This window comes from Lagenorhynchus albirostris, chromosome 11 (genome assembly GCF_949774975.1).
Source record: "Lagenorhynchus albirostris chromosome 11, mLagAlb1.1, whole genome shotgun sequence".
NCBI classification, from domain to species: domain Eukaryota; kingdom Metazoa; phylum Chordata; class Mammalia; order Artiodactyla; family Delphinidae; genus Lagenorhynchus; species Lagenorhynchus albirostris.
The window spans coordinates 60,835,768-60,855,445 of NC_083105.1; the positions used below are offsets into that span (position 1 = coordinate 60,835,768).

The 19,678-nt window shown below is 61.9% G+C and overlaps 1 protein-coding gene across 14 annotated transcripts; it reads right to left on the bottom strand.

Annotated features, from left to right (window-relative positions):
* Positions 1-215: 215 nt before the first annotated feature.
* TNS2 (tensin 2) lies at positions 216-18,933 on the bottom strand. Of its 14 annotated transcripts, none has more exons than XM_060166137.1 (29): positions 18,808-18,933; positions 11,799-11,907; positions 11,261-11,298; positions 10,330-10,368; positions 10,003-10,041; positions 9,800-9,849; positions 9,380-9,569; positions 9,052-9,102; positions 8,637-8,759; positions 8,486-8,550; positions 7,576-7,659; positions 6,906-7,018; positions 6,751-6,811; positions 6,412-6,487; positions 6,027-6,156; positions 5,873-5,938; positions 5,678-5,791; positions 4,273-5,484; positions 3,981-4,131; positions 3,269-3,858; positions 3,071-3,160; positions 2,642-2,767; positions 2,344-2,436; positions 2,140-2,217; positions 1,894-1,971; positions 1,315-1,483; positions 1,156-1,224; positions 1,020-1,049; positions 216-855 (listed from the first exon to the last, which is right to left on the bottom strand). In XM_060166137.1, the coding sequence occupies exons 1-29, from the start codon at positions 18,880-18,882 to the stop codon at positions 717-719; spliced, it is 4,248 nt and encodes a 1,415-aa protein (XP_060022120.1). In that variant the 5' UTR covers positions 18,883-18,933; the 3' UTR covers positions 216-716. The 14 variants fall into 14 exon arrangements, 11 of the variants coding, with proteins under 11 accessions (XP_060022120.1, XP_060022122.1, XP_060022121.1 ...); XM_060166139.1 differs by lacking the exon at positions 18,808-18,933 and adding an exon at positions 16,328-16,415 and having other exon boundaries at positions 9,380-9,551; XM_060166138.1 differs by lacking the exon at positions 18,808-18,933 and adding an exon at positions 16,328-16,415.
* Between the last annotated feature and the right edge of the window lie 745 nt (positions 18,934-19,678).

A 19,678-nucleotide genomic window follows, 5' to 3' on the forward strand; every position in this document is an offset into this window, starting at 1 on the left:
TCCAGTACAGGGGACCAGGGACAGGGCTGGAGGAGGGGGCGGCCCAGGGCACTTGCTCACCAGGCACGTGTGGACCAGTATGGGGCCAGGGAGGGGGATCGTGTGTGTCCCATGGGCCTGGCTTGGGCCTGGGATGCCCCAAGAAGCACAGGTGTGCCCCTGGGAGACCTGAGGCTTTGACCTTCCTGGAAACAAGGCATGACTCCAACTCCGACTAAACGTTATAGAAACTCTTTATTATTAGACAAAAATAGACTCTTTTTTAGCCCCCTTTTCATGTGATCCCACTCTGATCTCTCTGCTCAGAGGGGAGGCAGAGGAGGGAGTGCCTTGCTCCCCACACTCTCCCCTCTCCCTGCCATGCTGGGACCTGCAGCTGGGTGGAGCTAGCAGGGCCTGTCTCCGCCAGCGCTGATGTTCTCACGCAGGCAGGGCCATCCCCATCTCCTCCAGGCTCCACTGCTGATGCCTTCTCACCCTTCACACACCCATCTCTGCCATCTGCTCACATGCAAGGTCATCTCATGGGCCCGTCCACTTTGCTTAGCAGGCTGGGGGCAGGGAAGGAGAGCAGTGTCCCAGGCCGGTGTCCGCTCCCCGTTCCTAGGGGAGGGGCTGGATCCCGGGTCTCCTGGGTCCAGGCCAGGGGAAGTGAGGGCTGTGGGGTGCTGAGAGGGGCGCAGTGTCGATGTGGGCTCGGAGCTTGTGGCCTTCCTTCATTTTCTCTGGCCCAGTAGAACTTTGGTGATGAAGGTGACAATGGCGCCTGCAGGCTGATCTGGGTCAAGCTCTGCAAAGAGGTGACACACATTCTCCCAGGGGCTTCCCGGCTTCTTGGCCACGAAACCAAAGATCCTGGGGGTACAAAGGCAGGATGGGGAGGGCTTAGCATCCCTTCCACAGGGACTGCCACGCCAGGGTTGGGGGGGAAGGAGGTGCCTCGATGCCACGCCAGTGCCACGCCAGTGCCATGCCATGCCATGCCAGGGAGGGGCGACTGCATTCCCAGGGAGGCTTACTTGGAGGTGGTCCCGTCCGGGTTGGTCCATCTGCAGAAGGAGAAGAACTGTGAAGGGATGCACCCGGGGAATAGCTACCAACGGAAGAGCTGAGCTGGGGACTGTGGGGCGAAAGGGCTGGGAGGGAGAGGGTCACCTCCGGTCCTGAGGGTCAGTGCTGGCGAAGGTGATGCTGTTCACTGGATAATGGCGGCGAAAGAAGAGCCTGTGAGGAGGAGGGTGGGGAAAGTCACCCGGAAATCGGGGCCCCAGGGCCTGCACCCCCCCCCCGGGGGGGCTTGGCACGCACACTCACTTCCTCTGGTTGTCCGTCAGCGTGATGCCCTGGGCTGAGACCTTGAAGTGGACAATGGCTGGCGTGGGGCGGGGGCTGCAGCTCAGAGCTGCGGAGCTGGCCCGCGCCACCGCTTGGGGGCCTGTCAGCGACTCCGTCTCCACTGAGGTCAGGTAGAGCACACTGCAGGCTGGGGGGGCGGGGGGTTGGAGGGAGCAGCGGCTCTGCCTGCCCCCAGGTCTATCTCCCCTCGATCCCCCCACCCCACCGGCTCTCGCACTTTCCCCAGCCAGTGCGCTCGGGATGCATGTCACACAGGTAACCTGTTAACAAGGCCGATTCTGTGCCTCCCCCAGATCCACAGTCAGAGGTGCTGGAAAGAGGCCTGAGAATCTGCGTCCTAACAAGCCCCCTCCCCACAGAGCCTAGACCAAGGACTCCCTCTCCCACCGTGCCTACAGATGCAGGGCTCCCCCTGCCCTCAGGGCTTAGACGCATCCGCCAGGGCCCACCCACCCACCTCAAGGCCCTTCAGTGCCCCATGTATCAGCAACGGCCCCCTTGGTGCCCAGGGGGAGGAAAGGAGGGAGAGGCCCGTACCGGCGCCCTGGCGCAGGAGGTCTGCCGCTGTGCTCATGTTGGCGGGCGCTGGGGCCTCTGGGGCCTCCTCCAGAGGATCTGCGGGAAACGGGGGCCAGTGGGGAGTGGCAGTGCTGGGAGATGGAGAGCAACCTCTGCCGTCCCCGAGGGAAGGCAGGCAGGCAGGCGGGAAGCCAGGGCCTAGGGATTCTGCCTTTGCCTGCAGTGGGTGGGGAGAGGTGGGAGGACAGATGACCGGACACCCACCTTTGCTGGGAATGCGCAGGCAGCAGGGCAGGGACAGCGGGGAGATGGAATGCTGGGAGACCAGGGCCGACAGGCTGCCTGCAGGGGAGAGGCGAGTGGGGTCTCGAGGCACCCGGAGATACCCGCGGTCTACCTCCTCCCTCCTGACGCCTCTTGGCCTCCCTGGATCAGCCCAGTGCAGCCTTCCCAGACCCTGCTTCTCACCAAAGTAGGGCTCGCTGGGGCACCCCTTGATCTTCACCCCTTTGGGCCCAGTCTCAATGAGAAAATGGCGGACCAGCTGTTCCAAGGGGTCCCCTGAGCGGAGGGGAGGGGAGGGGAGAGGAAGGCTTCGTCAGATTCCAGGTTCTGCTTCTCGCCTGCTGGAATTCTTTCCCGAGCAGGAGAGGACACCTGCTCCCTCTCCCCACTAAGAAGCGACACGGCCCACCCTGCCTTGTCTGGCCTCTGGTACCTCCCCACACCCCACTCCCCGTTTCCCTCACGGTTGACCATTCTGTACCTTTCCAGGGCTGGGCGCTGGGTGGGGGCGTAGCCACCTTGAGAGCCAGCCCATAGGCTCCTTGGAATGAATGACTGTCCCTGATCAAGAAGGCCCCAGGGTCCTTGTCCTTCAGCAGGGCAATGGCTGCAGGAGGTTGGGAGAAGTCTTCTCAGCGGCCGACTGAGCCCCAAGGAGCCCCTCCGCTCCGCTGCCCAAGTTCCCCAGGCCTCTGGCCCTAACAGCTGCGGCGACAGCACCCGGGACGCCGCTGGGGAGTCAGCGCACAGAGCACTGACAGTGTTAGACCTCCTTGAGCCCGAAGCCCAGAATCACGAGCTAGAGAAAGGCTCGGCCCAGAGGAGGCCCGCTGAGACGGGGAAGAGGCACCGACTGGAGGGATGGGCTCCAAAGCCGAGCCAGGGGGGTGGGCGCAGGCTGGCTTCTCACCTTGGTCACGGGACAGGTGTGGCTTATACCAGAACTTGGACGTATCCTGGACAAACTTGACGTTGCTCTGGCTCTCTTGCATAGGGGGCTCTAGGACAGGGAGGGACTGAGCTTGGCCTCAGGGCGCCCCAGTCCCCATGCCATGCCCCTCCCTGGGTTCTCCCGAGGTGGCCCCAGCCACCTGAAGGCCTTTTATACCTGGGGGTTGGGGGGCATTATCCGGGAGCAGAGGTGCAAAGGTGACATGGTGACTCGTGCCTCTGGCTGGTGGCGATGCCTGCTCTGGGCCCCAGGGTCCCGGCTGTTGCCCAGGCCCCAGCAGGTGGCGCTTCTCGGGAAGTGGGGGCTGGGTAGGGCCACTGATGTCATAAGATGCAGCCAGAGGGAAGGCAGGTACGGGTGAGCTCCGTGGCAGCTCTGGGCTAGCCACAAGCCAGGGCATCTGAGTAGGCACAGGGGTGAGGGGGGACCCGTCTGGGCTGTCCGGGGAGTCTCGAAGGCCCTGCCAGGGGGCGTGGCGGAGGCCGGGCAGGGTGGTGGGTACAGGGCCCCTTGGACTGGTGCTGTCCGAACGGCCCCCCGGGCTCCTCTCCTGAGGCCAGTCGTTGGGTGAGCTGGGCGGGGAGGCTGGGGAGAAGGGACCAGGGGCCGGAGGCTCAGGCCCACTTCTTGCTGGCAGCTCTGGAGCTCTTTCAGCCCCTCCCTGGGAAGCAGGTGGCAAGGCCTCTCCGGGACTCAGTCTCTGAGTGGGCGCCAAGGTGGGGGACCTAGTGTCCTGCCGTCGGGCGCTGCGGGGTGGGAGGGCAGGTGGTTAGTAGAGCCGCAGAACCCCGTGAGAGCTGCCCCCACCCCAGGCTTCAGGGTCTGCCCGGACCAAGAGGCGCCTGAGCTGCCCAGCCCCTCTGGGTACCTCTCCTTGCCCTGGACTGGGCTGCTGGTGTGCAGGGGCGTGGAGGGACCGGACAGCTCAGAAGAGGCACTGCACTGGGCATCTCGGGGAGACCGAGGCAGGGTGCTGTGCCCGCTGGGGCTCTCCCTCCAGGACACCGGCTCCGGCGACTCTGCAGGGAAGGTGAGAGGAGGGGCTGTGAGCCAGGAAGAGCCCCTTCTGTCTGGCTTAGCTCTTTCTCACTCTGTGCCTTCCCCCACCATCTTCCAGAGCCCTCCTCTGCCCTGGGCACTCCCCATCCCAGTGCCCTCACCTGCAGATGCCAAGGGTCCTGCTGGGGCCAGGTGCCCCGGCGGCGGATACCTGTCCCCTCCCTCCTCTGCAGGGATCTCGTAGCTGAGGTTCCTGGATTGGGGGTAGGGTGGGCTGCCGGGGGAAATGGAGCCAGCCCGGGGGGAGTGGGCACCAGAGCTGGGATACCTTCTGCCCTCGCCTGGAGACCCGCAGCTGTGAGGCGCCCGGCCATACGCTGGGCAGTAACTGGGAACCGCTCCTCCATAGCCGTATGTCACCAGGGCAGGGTACCCTGGATGCCCATACCTGCCTTCGGGGCACAAGGCGTAGGAGCAGCCCTCATGCCCTTCCTCGCCTGCCTTGGGCGGCTTCAGGCAGCTGTAGCCGGGCACTGGGGCATGGTGGTGCCCACAGGAAGGCACCAGCAGGGGCAGCGGGTGCCCAGGCCGCACCGGGTGCAGGAGGGCCTTGCCAGCCTCATCCGCCCACCCCTCTCCAGCCTCCCTCTCCAGGCGCAGCCCATAGAGGGCTGCCGTGGGCAGCGCTAGCTTCTCCTCACAGGCGGGGCATGAGCACAGGGCAGGCAGCCCAGGGTCCTCCAGGATCACCACCTCCCGGTAGCCTGGGGCGCGGTAGCCAAAGTCCCCGTTGGCCGGTTTCCCCAGCTCAGGCGGGTAGGGGTACGGCCCCTCAGACAGCGATCGGCAGAGGCGCCTCTTCTCCACGGAGGCCTCAGCATAGCCCTGTGGGGGCCCCTCGTAGGCCCCGTAGGCCAGCCGCCTCCTCTCCAGGGTCCCCTCTGGCCGGTAGTAGCCCCCATTGGGGACCCCGCAGGGTTCCCGGTAGCCCTGGCGGCAGGAGCAGTGGCGGCTGAGGCCAGGCCTGTGTCCCGAATACATTCCAAGGCGGGGGCCTCCGCCCGCCGGGGGCTGCTCTTCATCATCGAGGATGGCCGTCTCACGCCCAGCTCCCCGGCCCCCGGCGGCCACGCCACAGCCCCCCAGGAGGCGCTCCAGCTCCCGCCGCTCGGCAGCTGTCGGGGGTGGCCGGCCAGGGGACTCGGCGGCGGGCTCGGCGGTCAGCGTGGACGAATGGCCAGAATCGCTGCTGACAGAGAGCAGCGGGGGCGGGGGCGGCTCCGGAGAGGGCGCCGGCGGGGTCTGGCGGGGGGCCCGCTGCACCTGGGCGTAAGGACTGCCATCCAGGGGCCCCCGGGTATGGGTGACGGAGTCTGGGTGGGGAGAGGTCCGGGAGGGAGGGCAAGCAGGCAAAAGGGGGTGAGAGAGAGAGAGAGAGAGAGTGTTAACAGGGGACAGCGCAGGAGACTCCAGCTCAGGGGGTGTCTCCTGGGAGGGGTGTCTGCCTGGGGAGGGAAGAGTGTGCCCCCCAAAACTCCACCTCCTGCCGCCCCGCGCCCCACACACCATCCACACTGTCCTCGTGGTGCAGGTTGAAGTTCTCGTAAGAGTCCCAGCGCACGGCAGGTTCTGCCGTGTTGTAGTCAACAGAGACCGAGGGCTCGTTCCGTGGGGTGCTGCCTACGGAAGGGCACCCGGGGGTGAGGCGCAGGGAGGGACGACTCCCCTCCGCCCCCAGCCGGGGCCAGGCCTGGCTCTCACCTTTGATCTTCTCTGGGCTGGAGGAGAAGACGAACTCCACCGAGGCTTGGAAGGGGAACCTCTCGTCTGCGGGGAGTGGGCAGTGAGGAACCAGGCGCCCGCCCGCCGGCCCTCACCTGGGCTCCAGTCCCCAAGCCACTTGTCTCCAACTCACCGGCCCAGGCCTCGTCCAGCTGGTCCTTGGGGAAGGTGAGCCGTGGTCCATGGATGGTACACGTGTGGAACTGGACTCGGAACACGAGGGTCCGGTCAGTCCCCCGGCTACCCCTGTGATAGCACGTCACCTGGGTGAGGGGAGGGAGACCGGCGTTCAGGCCCTCGTGTCCACTCACGTCTCCTCAGTGCTTCCACCCTGGGGACTATCTGGCCACGGCTCTGCCTTGCCTGAACCCCAGGGTGACCTGCCCATCAGGAGGATGCCCTCTTTGCCCTCCCATCGGCCTCGAATTGATGGCTCACCAGAGACTGTGCAGCTGGCGGCTCATACCACCGCCCCTCACCCCACCCCCAGGACTCCCCCTGTCGCTAGGCCCCCTCACCATGACATCGCCTTTGAGGAGGAGAGCCGGCTCCAGGCTGATGCAAAGCTGCTGGGGACCAGGGCCTGCAACATGACTGGGGAAGAGAGAGGGCAAAGGTGAATCAGGGGCACTCGGGTACACGGGTGGCTGTGAAGAGCCAGGAGGCAGTTGGGAGACTGGAGACTGAACACTGCCTTAGTGAGAGCCCCGTAAGCATCAGCCTCCCCACCTATAAAACGGATTCTGTGATGCTATTAGTTTGTGGGTGCAGTGGCTGGAGGCCCAGCTATCTGGGGAGGCTGGAGAAACAGGGACCCAGGGAGCAGGGAAGCAGGGGCCCGGGAACAGAGCCCTCACTAGATTCCAGACGTGTAGACAAGCTGCATGGACTGGTAGATCTTGAGGAAGGGCTGGAAACCTGGAGGGGCAAGAAGGAGAAGGCACGTGAGGGGTGCTGAGTGGAGGGGGTGGGCGACAGCCCGCTCCCCGGAGTACATTCCAAGCAGACTCACCCGTGCCAGGTTCAAAGGCTGGCAGCATGGGCACGAGCACATAGTGCAGGAAGAGAGGGCTGCTGTTCATTCTGATGGAGCCGGACAGCAGACCACTGAAGTAGCTGATATACCTGGTGGGGGGATGTCAAGGAGGACGTAAGCCCCTTCCTCTGGAGATCCCCTGGTGTCATCTCAACTACGAACGCCGCCCCAGCCACCTTCTCCTCGGCGCTTCCCTCCCATCTTCCAGCTCAACAGAGATGTCTTCCTTGCATCTAACCTCCATCCTTCTTGCTGTCTCCGAGGTTTTGTTCTTGCTGTTCCCTCTGTCTAGAATGCTCTTCCCCCAGATCTCTGCCTCACGTTATATAGCGGTGGGCCCTGACTGTCCTGTGAGTCTCCGTTCACCACGAGACTCAGCTTTATTTTTGTATAGACAGCACCTGTCATCATCCAAAACGACCTTGTCTCCGTATTCACAGGTTTATTGCCATCTACCCCACTAAGCATGTAAATAAGCCCCGTGAGAGCAGGGACCCTGTGCTTGTTCTGCGTTCTCAGCATTTGGCACAATCCCAAGCACACAGGAGGCGCTCCATGAAGGTGTGCGGCATGAATGAGAGAACCTCGGCCTTCGTAGCCACGGAGGGAACTGCTCCTCTGGCCCGTCCCCACCTAGGCTGCTCACCGGCGCTGGGAGGGCTGCAGCTCCGAGGCCACCTTGTCCTCACAGAACTTCCGCATGGTAAGGGTAGCCAGCGCCTGGTCCGCCCTGGGGAGAGTGGGACCAGTGTGGGGTCTTAGGGGCTGGTCTCCAACCTGGTCTCCCATCCCTAAGCCCCAGGGGAGGGAAGAGAGGTGCGATTTCCCCCAAGTCTAGAGGAGGCCCAGAGTGGTGGTGAAGAGAACTAGAAACCCCAGTCACTTTACTAGTTGTTGGACCTCGGGCAATTGTTCCCTGAGTTTTAGTTTCTTCCTCTGTAAAATGGGACAATAAGACCATGTTATGGGTTGAATCGTGTCCCCGCAAAAGATATGTACCTCAGAATGTGACCTTATTTGGAAATAGGGTCGTTGCAGATGTAATTAGTTATGATGTTATACTGGAGTAGGATGAGCCCTTAATCCAATATGATTGGTGTCCTTAGAAGAAGAGAAGAAGAGACACAGACACACAGACACACAGGAAGAAGGCCATGTGACAACAAAGGCAGAGATCGGAGTGGTGCATCTGCAAGCCAGGGAACACCAAGGACTGTTGGCAGCACCAGGAGCTAGGAAGAGGCCAGGAAGGTCTCTACCCAGAGTCTCAGTGGGAGTGTGGCCCTGCTGACACCTCAGATTTTAGACTTGTAGCCCCCAGAACTGAGACAACAGGTTTCTGTTGTTTTAAGCCACTTAGTTTGTGGCACTGTGTTACAGCAGCCCTAGGAATACTGTGGTGAAGTACAAGTGAGAAGAAGGAGGTGGAAAGGTCAAGTTTATAGTAAATGGCTCTTCTGAACACTGAGGTGGGCTTCAGAGGAGATGGGCTCGTCAAGGGCCAGCTGGAGGAAGGGTCACTGGGGAAGGGGGCGCTCGGGGCTGGGGAGCCTTACCCTGCAGAGATCTTGCTGTAGTGCATGTAGGCAGAGACGATGACCCCAAGCTTGCCCTTGCTCCCCTAAGGACAAAGAGACAGGGATGCAGGGCTTGCTGGGGCTCCTGGCTGAGGGCACCCAGCCCTGCGAACTCGCGCTCCCAGCTCACCTTGCAGTACAGTACGACCACATGCTGCGGGTCAGCACTGAGCCACGTCTCCATGGCTTTGCAGATGGAGCACAGCTTGTCCAGCGGGGGCGCGTGCAGCTCAGGCCAGCCAAAGTCCTGGACCTGAGGGGTGCAGGAGTGGGACTGGGGCTGGTGGCCACCAAAGAAGAGGTGGGTGGGGGTGGAAGGGGGACAGGCTGTAGGGGCCTGGAGACAAGGTCAGGGGCCTGTTGGCTGTGTCCATGGCAGCTTCAACACTTCCCTCACCTGGACAATGGGTTGATACCTGATGCACCATGCTTTGGGGTGTCCCAAGTGGCGTGTCATATGGGAAAGTGCTTCAGAGTGAAGTAGATAGCAATTGCTACTATTAATACCGAGGAGGCAGGGGGTGATGGCTTTAATCCCCTCCTACCTTGGGGTTTAGGCGGGTCAGGTCATGTCTTTTCTCTGAAAGGTTGAAGAGCTGCAAGTAAAGTGGGGGCATTAGGCGAAGTGACCCCAGGCAGCGAGGCGCGATCATGCTTGGAGGTGGTATCACCCGCTGTGACCCTAAGGAAGGGTCTTTCTCCAAAATGAGGGGGTCGCTAAGGCCCAACCTAGCTCGTACAGCCCAGTCGGCGGTCCAGGTTTGCGCCCGGGCCCCGCCCACTCGGGGCTCCGCCTCCGCGGCGTGACGTCAGGGAGGGGCCTGGACCTCCCAGCCCTCTCGTTGGCTGACTGAGGCAGGTCCCGCCCCTCACCAGGTACTTGTCGCGGTGCTTGGATTGCAGCACGTGAGCCAGCTCGCGCAGGTGTCCCCGGTGTCGCTGTTCGTCGGGCCGCGCGGGGAAGGCGGCGGCCAGGATCCGCTCCGTCACGTAGGTGAGGTCCAAGTCCCAGCGGCGCTCCATGAGAGGATCCAGGCTGAAGCTCCTGGGGAGGAGGCGAAGCCTGTGTTAGGAACAGGGCGGAGAGTGGGGGTGGGGCGGGCACCGGAGGCTGGTGTGGAGGAAGGGTGTTTGGCTGACTACAGGTGAGGTCTCCTGGGTCCTGAGAGTGGGTGGGACCAGCTGGGGGGCGGCGCTGGCCTGGAGAGCTTTGTTGGGGGGCCCTGCCCTGGGCTGAGGTGTGAGGCCAGCGGAAGGAGCTCATATGGGACCACACCCCGCGCCCTCACTTACCTGGGCAGAGTGCTGCGTTGCTTTGAGTAGTTCAGAGACTTGGTGGATCCCTGGTGGATGAGATGAGACTTTGCACACGTCTTTTGTGCCCCTCACTCTAGGCTCCCCACTCCAGAGTTCCATGAACTTTTGCCTCAGAAGAAACCTAGGTCCTTAGTCCCAGAGCTACCTGCTTCCGCCCCCCTCCTCCAGCATCACCTTACCAGGTGCTCTATGCGCCTCACAGGGGCCGTGTTTCTCCGCTAGAGGGAGATGGGGGAGGAAAAGGGAGTGGTTAGGGAAGGGGCGAGGACCAGCCGGCGTCCCTGTAAGGAATGTACTGGGGGGGGGGCGGAGTCCTAGCCCCCAGCAGGCCCAAGAGGACGATAGCAGAGGGCTCAAATTTTTTCCCACTGCCTCAGGATTGACCACTATCCACATTAGTCCATTCAAGGTAACCTCCTGGGGGCCCTCTCTGTGGCCACCAGACCTCTGGACACCGCCGCAGCCAGGTTCCTTGCCTCGGTCACCCCATCCCAGAGTATACTTACCAGCTCCGTGGGAGGCAAGGCCTGACAGGACGAAGTCACCTGGAAGGAGACGGGAGTGAGGAGCTGAGCTGCTGGTGAAATGGGCTTTCCCAGGCTTAAGGATGGGGCCACCCCTCAGCTTCAGCGAGAAGTTGGAGGGGCTGTCAGCAGATGGGCGCAGGCTGCAACTGAGGTTCCTCTATTTAAGGGAGCCTCCCCTCTGGCCTCTCGGTCCCCCACCCCTGGGCCCCCCACTTGTTACTCTTGGCTTCCAGCCCCCTGCCCACACAGACCCCCATTCATCCAGCTGCAGGGCAGGAGTTATATATAGAGCCATGCAGGCAGGCCATGGCTAGGGATGGACACTGGCCTCTTTCACTGGGAGACCCCGCCCCTGGGCACACAGCTCCCCAAAGCCAGCTCCAAGGCCCTAGGACCCCTCACACTGCAGGAGGAGGACCAGGGCACCTCCCCAGAGATGCAGCTGTCTCAGGTTCCCAGTGGACAGTGGGTGCTATCTACACCTTGCACCTTCTGCCCAGCCTTTCCAGGGCCCAGGACAAGACCCACTCAGGCATCCTGAGGACCCTTCCCCAGAAGGAAGGCACAGCCCATCCGGCTGCCAGTCTCCGAAATCCTGCTCTGACACCCACCCACCCCACCCTTCCTCCTCCTCGCTCTCCTCCTCTTCCCCACCCCCCATCCACTCGCCAGCTGCAGCCTGGGCACCGCACCAAGACAAACGCTGCGCTGTCGCTGTCTGCGCTGCCTGGGCCAGCCCTCCAGGGGGTGGAGTAGGATGGTTCTTAAAGGGCCCAGTACAGTACCCTCTCCCACCCAGCAGGGGTTCCCCAATGATGAGAAGGGTGGAGGGTTGATGCCAGTGTGGTCAGAGAAGCCTGTTTCAGAGGAGGACGGGACCCCAGTCCCCCTCCCCACAGCAGGTACCCACCTTTGCTTCACATTTTCTGTGTGTCGCAACCTTGCAGACTAGAGGGGATGGAGGGGAGGAGAGGGGTTAGCAGGGGCCCACTGGGGCAGTGGAAGGGGTGGCCCTCTCCCATCTCCCCAGGCCCTGGAACTAGACCTTGGGACTTCCAGGACTCCGGCTGTACTGAGCTGGCTGGAGTGGGGGAGCAGGGGCAGAGTTCAAGGGAAGCGCATGGCAGTGGTGCCCTACTGCCCAGGCCAGGGAGGGAGGGAGCCAGGGGTAACGTTCTAGGGTGGGTGCGGGTGAAGAGGAAGCAAGGGAGGAAAGCCTCCAGTCTCAGGTGACGTGGGAAGGTGATTTAGAGTACTGGGTCTCCTGGGGTGCTGGGGGAGCAAGGGCTGTTTGGAGGGGACGCAGTTCCTCTTGGCTCCCACGTGGCCCAGCCCAGGGGCAGCACGCGCAGTACGGGCTCTGTTCTGCGGTCTGCCTGCTGGGGTTGTGCAACCCAGTGGTGCTGGGTGATGCTCGCAGAGTCACAGCATAGGGCAGGGCGCCTCACCTCGGCATGAGACGCCTGTCCCATCGATGGTCACCTTACACACTGCACAGACCGGTGGTTTCTTCCGGAAAACCTTCTCCCGGAAGCTATGTGGCTCAGCTTTCCTAGGCTAGGTGGAGGGACAGACAGACAGAGGTGTCAGTTCCCACGGGCCCATCTCCAGGACCAGGCCGGGGCCCGAGCACTGCACAGTTTCTCTCTTCCATCCCAATAAAGCCCCCAAACTCGTAGAACGCACTTGGCCACAGCTGTTTCCGGGCAGTTGTAGGGCTTGTCCTAGACAGTGCATAGAACCTGGCCCCTTGCGTCACCCTAGCTGGGTCAGCTCCTCCCCAAGGGATCACTTAGGCCCCTCACGTGGCCCTGGTGTGTGATACCCTTGCGGTCACTGCCACCCAAGCCCTAGAGCTTCCGTCCTGGTGTGGGGGGATGGCGCTCCTTGACTCTGCTATGAAAACAACCTGTTTCTCCTCCCATCTTGCCCTCCCCAGCTGGAGGCTTCGGTAGAGTGAGCAGGGAGGGGCTCAGACATGAATGTACGGTGTCAGTCACACAGCACCCAGACTGACCCGGCAGGAGGGCCTCAGCCAGGCCTGCTCCCCTGGTCCCGATGTCCCAGTCCTCCAGGCGGCTGACACGCCCTCCTCCCCCTAGTGTCAGAACAACATGTTTACTCATTGTGCACCCAGGCGGCAGGCAGCAGTTGTGTAAGGAGGGGGCGGTAATGCTCAGAGGGAGAGGCAGATGGAGGCATGACTTGGAAATATTTCGCTGCCTTACTGCTCCGGGATGTAGTAAGTGCCCGGGATGTAGTAAGTGCCCCGTCACTTGAGGAGGTTCAAGTGGGATTCCAGCGTTGGAGGGGGAGAGGGTGGAGCAGATGCTCCTGGGCCCCTCCCCACCCAGAGTGCAGTGAGCGGGGAGGCTGGGATGCCCCCTATGGCCCAGGCCTACCTTGTCCCATCCCTCCCATCCTCTGGGGACCATTTGCTTCCTTGCCTCTTCTCTCTTCTACCTATTTTTCTCCTTCTCTGGCGTTCAATTTCCTGCCTCCCTCCCCCATTGTATTGTCTCATGTTGCCCTGAGATGCTTCTTTTGGGGTGAGGCTGAGAAAATGTGGGGAAAGGCAGTGAAGGGGCCTCCAGGCCCCTCAGCCTGGGGATGCAGGCAGCACCTCTGGCCTCTTGGCTGTCCCTGAAGCTTCTGGATTAAACCCAACTTGAACTCTTCTGGGCTGGACCAACTCTGCCAGACCCACTAGGAAACCTGGGTGCATTTTGGCATTAATGGCACACACAGGTGATAGCAGTGGAAAGCCAATCAACTCCCCCCGCTTGTTTAAAGCACTCCTGAGACCTGGCTGCCTCCCTCCCTCCCTCCCTTCCTTCGCCACCCCCATCCCATCTCCCTCAAACTTCTCAGCTTAGGGACGTCCTCTCTGGGGTTCCAGAATAGTACCCAGGAAGGTCCTACGGTGATGTATACCTTCCTGGGTGCAGGGCTGGCCTGGGCTAGGGCAGGGCATGTGTCAGGGGAGCTGAAAGGGACACCAGGTTTTGCTCTAACCCTAACGTCTGCTGCTCACGCCACAGCCAGACTGGCCAGTCCAGAGCGATAGCGTAACGAGGGGATGCGAGGGGATGCGGGACAAGGGGAGAAGGCTGAGGAAGCTGAAACTGGGAAGGGGGTCTGGCCTGAGTCCTGGCCCCCTCCCCCACTGCCCACACCTCCGCCCCTGCCCCTCCTCTGTCCAGCCAATGGGCCCTCCTACCCTGTTGGTGGCCCGGCTGCTGTCCCTCCTCCCCAGGGCTCTGAGCAGCCTCTCCACTGGGCCGCTGGACTTCATGGTGTCCGGCTGCCTGGGGTGCCGGCCGTGGGGCCCGAACAATGCTGGGGCCTGGCCCGGGGCTTCCTGGAAGCGGCCTGGCAGAGGCAGCCACTTCCCCTGGGTGGAGAGTAGGCTGTCTGGCTGGTGTGAGGAGAAGCCCAGCCCTGGAAGTGGAGGGGAGTGCAGGCGGGAAGGGGGCAGGTCGCTGCTCCAGGAAGTGGGGGCGGGTGGGGGGGGTAGGAAGTGGGGGAGGCCAGGAGATCAGATTCCCAGGATCTACCCTGCTGGGAGTGTCAGCCCAGGATCTTTTGCCCCCAGCCCACCCTGCTCTGGAGCTGCTCCATGCCCAGGGATCTGCCCTATCCAGGGATCTGTGGGATCCTGAGATCCAGCCCCCAGTGGGGCGGGGCAGGGGCGGGGTGGGAATTTAGGTCTCAGGGCAGGGCTCAAGGGCCAGCGGGGAACACCGCGTCCCAGCCAGGCCAGCCTCCCGGCCTGAACTCTCAGGCTCTCTGGGGACTTCTGGTGGGGGGAGTGGGAGCTGGGAATTGCCACCCCAGCCAGCTCAGGACTGAAGTGCATCCTGAGGGTTAGGGAGAATGGGACTGAGGGCCAGCTTCCTGCCTCAGTTTTACCAGTTGTGAAGAAATAGGAAAAGGAGAACGTGCACTGGCCCCCTGCCCCCACCATCTACACTGGAAGGTCAAATTCCAGCCAGAGTCCGCTCTGCGCACAGGAGCCAGCCATTCTCCTGCCCCAGCCCGAGGCATTTGGGGCCCTTCTCCTGAGAGCTCCCCAGCTGCTCTGCTCCTGACACAGTACCCTACTCACCTATTCTCTGGCTTGTTTCTCTCAGGTCTCTAGCTCTTTTGAGCCTTGCCACCCCAAGCTCTAGGTCTGGGCCCCCCCCCCGTCCCGAGCCTGAACGCTACCTTCATGGCTCTCCCAGCTCCGCTCTCCTTCCTCAGCAGCTGTCCCAGGGCCCGAGAACCGGACAGGAGGCCCCCCTCCCAACACATACTCCACGCCCCTCCGCGGGCCTCCTGCCTCCCTCCTGGGAATGCGGCCAGCTTCCTGTCCCGGAAGTTAAGGGAAGGAGGTGGATTGGGGCCTTGGAAAGGATGGGGGGGAGTAATCTTCCGAAAGTATAAGGGGTTAATAGCCTGGGGGTCCTCAGCCCCAAGCCTTGGACAGCAGCTCCCCAGAGCAGTCCAGTGGAACAGTCCAGTGGCTTGAAAGAATGTGCAAACGTGCGTGTCCCGCCCCCATTTGCAGCGTATTACTGAATGTCCCAGGGCTCTGGAAGCTCCCCCAGCTCTGGCTTCTCCCACCAGGTCCTCCTTAACCTTCCCTCTCCCTCCCTCGAGCCCATCTGGGTTGGTCTAACCCTGCCGCTGCTGCCGGGATGAGCCCAATCAGGACACTTCCTTGGGCTGCCTGGACTGGGTTTACCCTGAAGCTTCTCCCTTGAAGCTCTAATTCTCCTTCCAGGTCAGGAAGTCTGCCCCCAGGGTACCTTAGCCAGAGGGAGGCCTAGCCTGTAACTGGAGAGGGGCACTGGCTCTGCAACACACTCCCACCCCACCAGCCCTGGCTGGGTCCCAGGACATTCCAGGCCCCTGGCCAGTGTGGGCAACCGGGCCTGGCCTGGTGCAGTCCCCAGCCCTGCTGGGATCAGGAGAGGTGCTGTGGTAGTGGTGGGATGGCCCTTCTCCCCTCCTATTACAGTTACCCTGGCCAGGACCCCTCCAGCAGGCTTCTCTCTACTCCTGCTGCCTCCCGAGGCTGAAAGTCCCCTCACCTGGCAACAGGTCCCCAGACCTTCTCTGACCCTCACTCCTGTCCTCGTGGGTGGCTCACTAGCCCCCATGTTGGGTGGCCAGGGAAGCATGGCTTTGAGTCCCTCCCCACCCTGTGGAGCACCTCTGAAGTGAGATGGGATGGGAGAGCGCTGAGCCTTCAGGCAGTGCTGAGAGGAAAAGCAGCTCGCTGGGGCAGGCCTGGGAAGGCCAGGCCAGACCCCTGGGACCCTCACCCTCCTCCTGCCTGGAACTTTCCAGAGCCCGTCAGTCTGTCCCCCAGCCTGGCCTCCTCTTACTTCCCAAGCCCTGGGTTTGTTTGGAGAACCCCCTCCATCCAACACTCCCCCTTCCTGGAAATAGCTGTGGTTGGATGAGCGGCTGGGAGCCCAGCCGCGAGGAGGGGTGAGGCCCAGGGAAGGAGACAAGGAGGGAAGGCGGAGTGTGCGAGTGTGCCCAGGGTGACCTGGAGAATTGACGGTGGAAGCCGAATCTGCCTCGGTTTCCCCAGATGTGAAGTAAAATAGCAAAACCCTGACTCGCACTCTCCCCGGCCAGTTCCCGCCCAGGTCCCGGGCCTGCAGGGGCGGCGCGAGCGCGTGCGTGGCGGGACGGAGCGGCGGCGTGTGCGCCCGGGACGGGCGAAGGCGAGACGGCCGGGCCGGGGAGTGACCGCGGGCCGGCCCCGCCCCCTGGTCACCTTTCCGGCCTCCGGGCCCCGCCCGCTGCCGTCCCCGGCCCCGCGGCTCTCGACCCCCGGCCCAGCGCGCCCGCCCCGCTCCCCGCGCCCCCTCGCCCCACCCGGTGGCCCCGCGCCCCCTGGCGACCGCCCCCGGCACTGCCCGCCGGGCCGTGACGCACAGGCCGCCGCCCTCCCGCCCGGCGCAGCGCGGCCACTCACCTGCGGGGGGCGCCCGGCGGGGCGGGGGCGCGGCGGGGCGGGGCAGCAGCAGGGGGAGCCCCCGGGCCAGCCCATCTCGTCCGGGCCCGCGCCGAGCGGACGCGGAGGAGGCGGAGGAGACGGGGCGGGCGCGCTGCGCTCGCCCCTGCCGCTCCCTGCGCCGCCCTCTCCTCCCTCCCGCGGGCTCCTCTCCCTCCCTCTCTCCCTCCTTCCCGGGCTCCAATCCCCACGTGCCGCCCGCTCCCCGCCCCTCGTCCTTCTCCTTCTTCCTTTTCTCCTCCCCACCTTCTCTGGCGAACCCACGCGCCCAGGAGCTGGGAAGGAGGCATGCGGGGACTGGCAGAGACCCTTGGAGATCGGAAGAGACAGAAATGCGGGGAGAGATTTTGGGAGAGGTGGACGCGGAGAACACAGGGACAGGAAAATCTCAAAGAGTCCGGAAGAGACTGACTCAGAGGGACACAGGCAAAAAAACTTACGAGCCAAACAGACGCAGAAGAAAAGGTGGACACAGGTCCAGAAGGCACTAGAAACAAGGGTGCAGAGGACTGCCTCGGCCTCTCTCAGTTCGGCCCCTCCACGGGAATGCGTTTGGGAGTGGGCCTGACCCCGAAATCAGGGGCCACCTGCGGCCTAGCCTAGTGGGGCTAGCGCCACCTACCCACCGGGGCTTCAAACGAAGGCATCTGGTATCACTTATGTCCCAAGTCGCTGGACGCACTCCTCTGGTCCTCTGCCACCGAAGACTTCTCGAATGCCACCTAGTCTGCCCCAAAGGACTCACAGCTGAGGACCTTCAGGTCAAGTTCAACCTCCCAACCCCACGCCTAAGCTGCTCCAGTCGGCCCAAACATCGCCCTGCTTTGGACCTGGACTGTCATTCCTGTTCCCTAGGATAATTCTATTAAAGTCTTCCTCTCATTTAACTCAAGTTCCAGGCTTTCCAGTGGACATGGAAATTTATTCTGTGGTCTAATCTCATTCAGTTCTTTTGCAGTGTCTGGATCTGGTACTGGATAGGAACTTCCTGGAGCTGAGTTAATGGGCTGTGGGGCTGGTTTGAGTTGTGCCACCCTGGAGGGGAAGGTAGAGGGAAAGGATGTCTTTCTAGAAGCTCAATCAATCTATTCCCATTCCCAGGTTCCCCAGTGTTCTTTAGCAGTGAGCACTTCCTGACACTTTCTCCCTCACCCTCCCCACTGGATTTTCCATGATGAAAACTGGTGGGGGAGGGGGGCAGGCGGATTCTGAGGAGCCGGTGCCCAGACCTCAATGCCCAATACCTGCTCAAGGCAGCCAGTATCGCCCGCGCTAAGGCCTTCTATCCCTCCCTGTCTCCTCTCTCAGCTGGGTCTTTTCTGTGCTCATCTAGCCTTTGGCAAAGGCTGAGAAGTCTGGTTCTGATTACGAGGGAGTGGGGCACCTGATGCTAATCTGGCGGCAGGGAAGAGGCTGGGAAGCTGCGGATGGTGACAATGCAGGTCCCCCAGAGACTGGCATTTGGGAGGGGTAGGTGTGGCTGGGACCGGGGAGCCTTGATCTTACTGCTCTTGACTGAGTTGGTGTCCAATAGGCAGAGATTAGAGCGGCAGGAGTCACTGGGATCTGGAGGAAGGGCTGGGGGCCAACGGAGCGGGGGAGGAAAGAGGTAGGGAGGCACTGGGAGAAGGTGAGAGGCCAGAGTCTGGAGAAGGCCAGAGGAGAGAGGAGAACCACGGGGATCAGAGGCTACTGGCGAAGGGGCAGGGCTGAAAGGGCAGGGCTGAAGGTCGTTCTGTGTATTTTGGTAAGGTTTGATTATGTAATCGAGATAGCCAAGATAGGAAAATTCACTCCGTTCTTTGGAGCCTAAGTCTACCTCTTTTAAAATCTTGCTCTTTCCAGAGTTCATTAGGGTCTTTGGCTGGGCCCTGGGATGCATGCCAAAGGGTAGGTTTTAGAGGTACCAAAGGAGAGACTGGGACCCAGAGAAAACGTACTTGACTGGATCCCAGAATGATGGGAGGGCCAGAGCCTCACACTCATGCTGGTATTGCTGCCCCTAAGAGGAAATTTTTTTTTTCAAACCCGGCCCCTCAGCAGTGAAAGCCCCGACTCCTAACCACTGGACCGCCAGGGAATTCTCGCTAAGAGGCACTTCTGAGGTTCCAAGGAATTGGGGGGAGGGTCGTAAGATGGGTAGCGGAACTTCCAGCCCAGACTTGATTCCTGCTCTCAATGTGGGGACGGCGGAAGGGGGCTGAAGGGGGGAAGCTGATGAGGAAGGTTGAGAGTGAGAAAATATAGAAGGTGGCTTGGAGGGGGTGAAATTATAATGGGTGGCACGTGGAACATAGGGCCAGCCAGGCATCCTGACTACCAGCTCAGAGCAGAGGGGACTTTAGAAAGGAAGGGGAAAGGGAGGAGAAAAGCAGGATCATGTTAGTGAAGGTGAAACAAGTTGAGCAACACCCTCTGACCCTTCATGCAGGGTTTCTTACCTTAACTATGCAGGGGGCAGCCCATCCTGGCACGGAAGGCTGAACCCCCTCTTCCCTGGTCTGGGGTGATCCCATGCCTGTGACTGAGTGTGCTCAGATCCTGGGGGTGGGGGACTATAGGAGAGCATTGAGGGAGTAGGCTGGTCTGGCTGGAAGAGGTCAGGGGAACTTCAGGGGAGGGTTTGGGCTCTGGGAACCAGGAAGAGTGGGGGAAGGGGAAGAGCTGTCTCCAGAGGCAAGATCTCCTAGCTGAGGACAGAGGATATATTGTCCAGCTGGGAGGTTGCTGCAGCTGGGCGGGGAGCTGCACAGCTCGCCTCTTCCAAACTCTTTCTTTCTGCTGAGGCTGGGGGGTGAGGGAAGGCACGTCTTCCCTCCACACTTGTGGCCCTGGGGGCTACAAATTGTTGCTGAGAAACAAGGTTTTATTTGAGAAATAATGCTTCCCAGGAGCAGATGTGTATGTAGCTCTCCCACTTCCTGAGAAACCAGATGCTGTGAGCTCACTTAGCGCTCGAGGTGACGCCCTCAGCACTAACTGGGACCCTGCCTTGGGATCCAGAGCCTAGTGTTTGACTCTGTTTAGAAGAAACTAGGCCGTGTGGATTGGAATACACGAGGGACCTGACCAGACTGAAGTTGATGCCAAACCTGCAGCCTCTGATGGCTCAAGATTTACGTAGGTTGACAGGGCTGACCCATCCTGGGACCCGTTTCCACGGCTGGGCTTCTGAAAGAGTCCACACATTCTTATGACTGAGGATGGGGGCCATACCGGTGCCTACCTTTCCCTTGAACTTGAGTACCCTGTTGGGCCATAGTACAGGGAGTTTTCCTCCCTGCCTTTTCTGTGCACAACCAACATGAACCT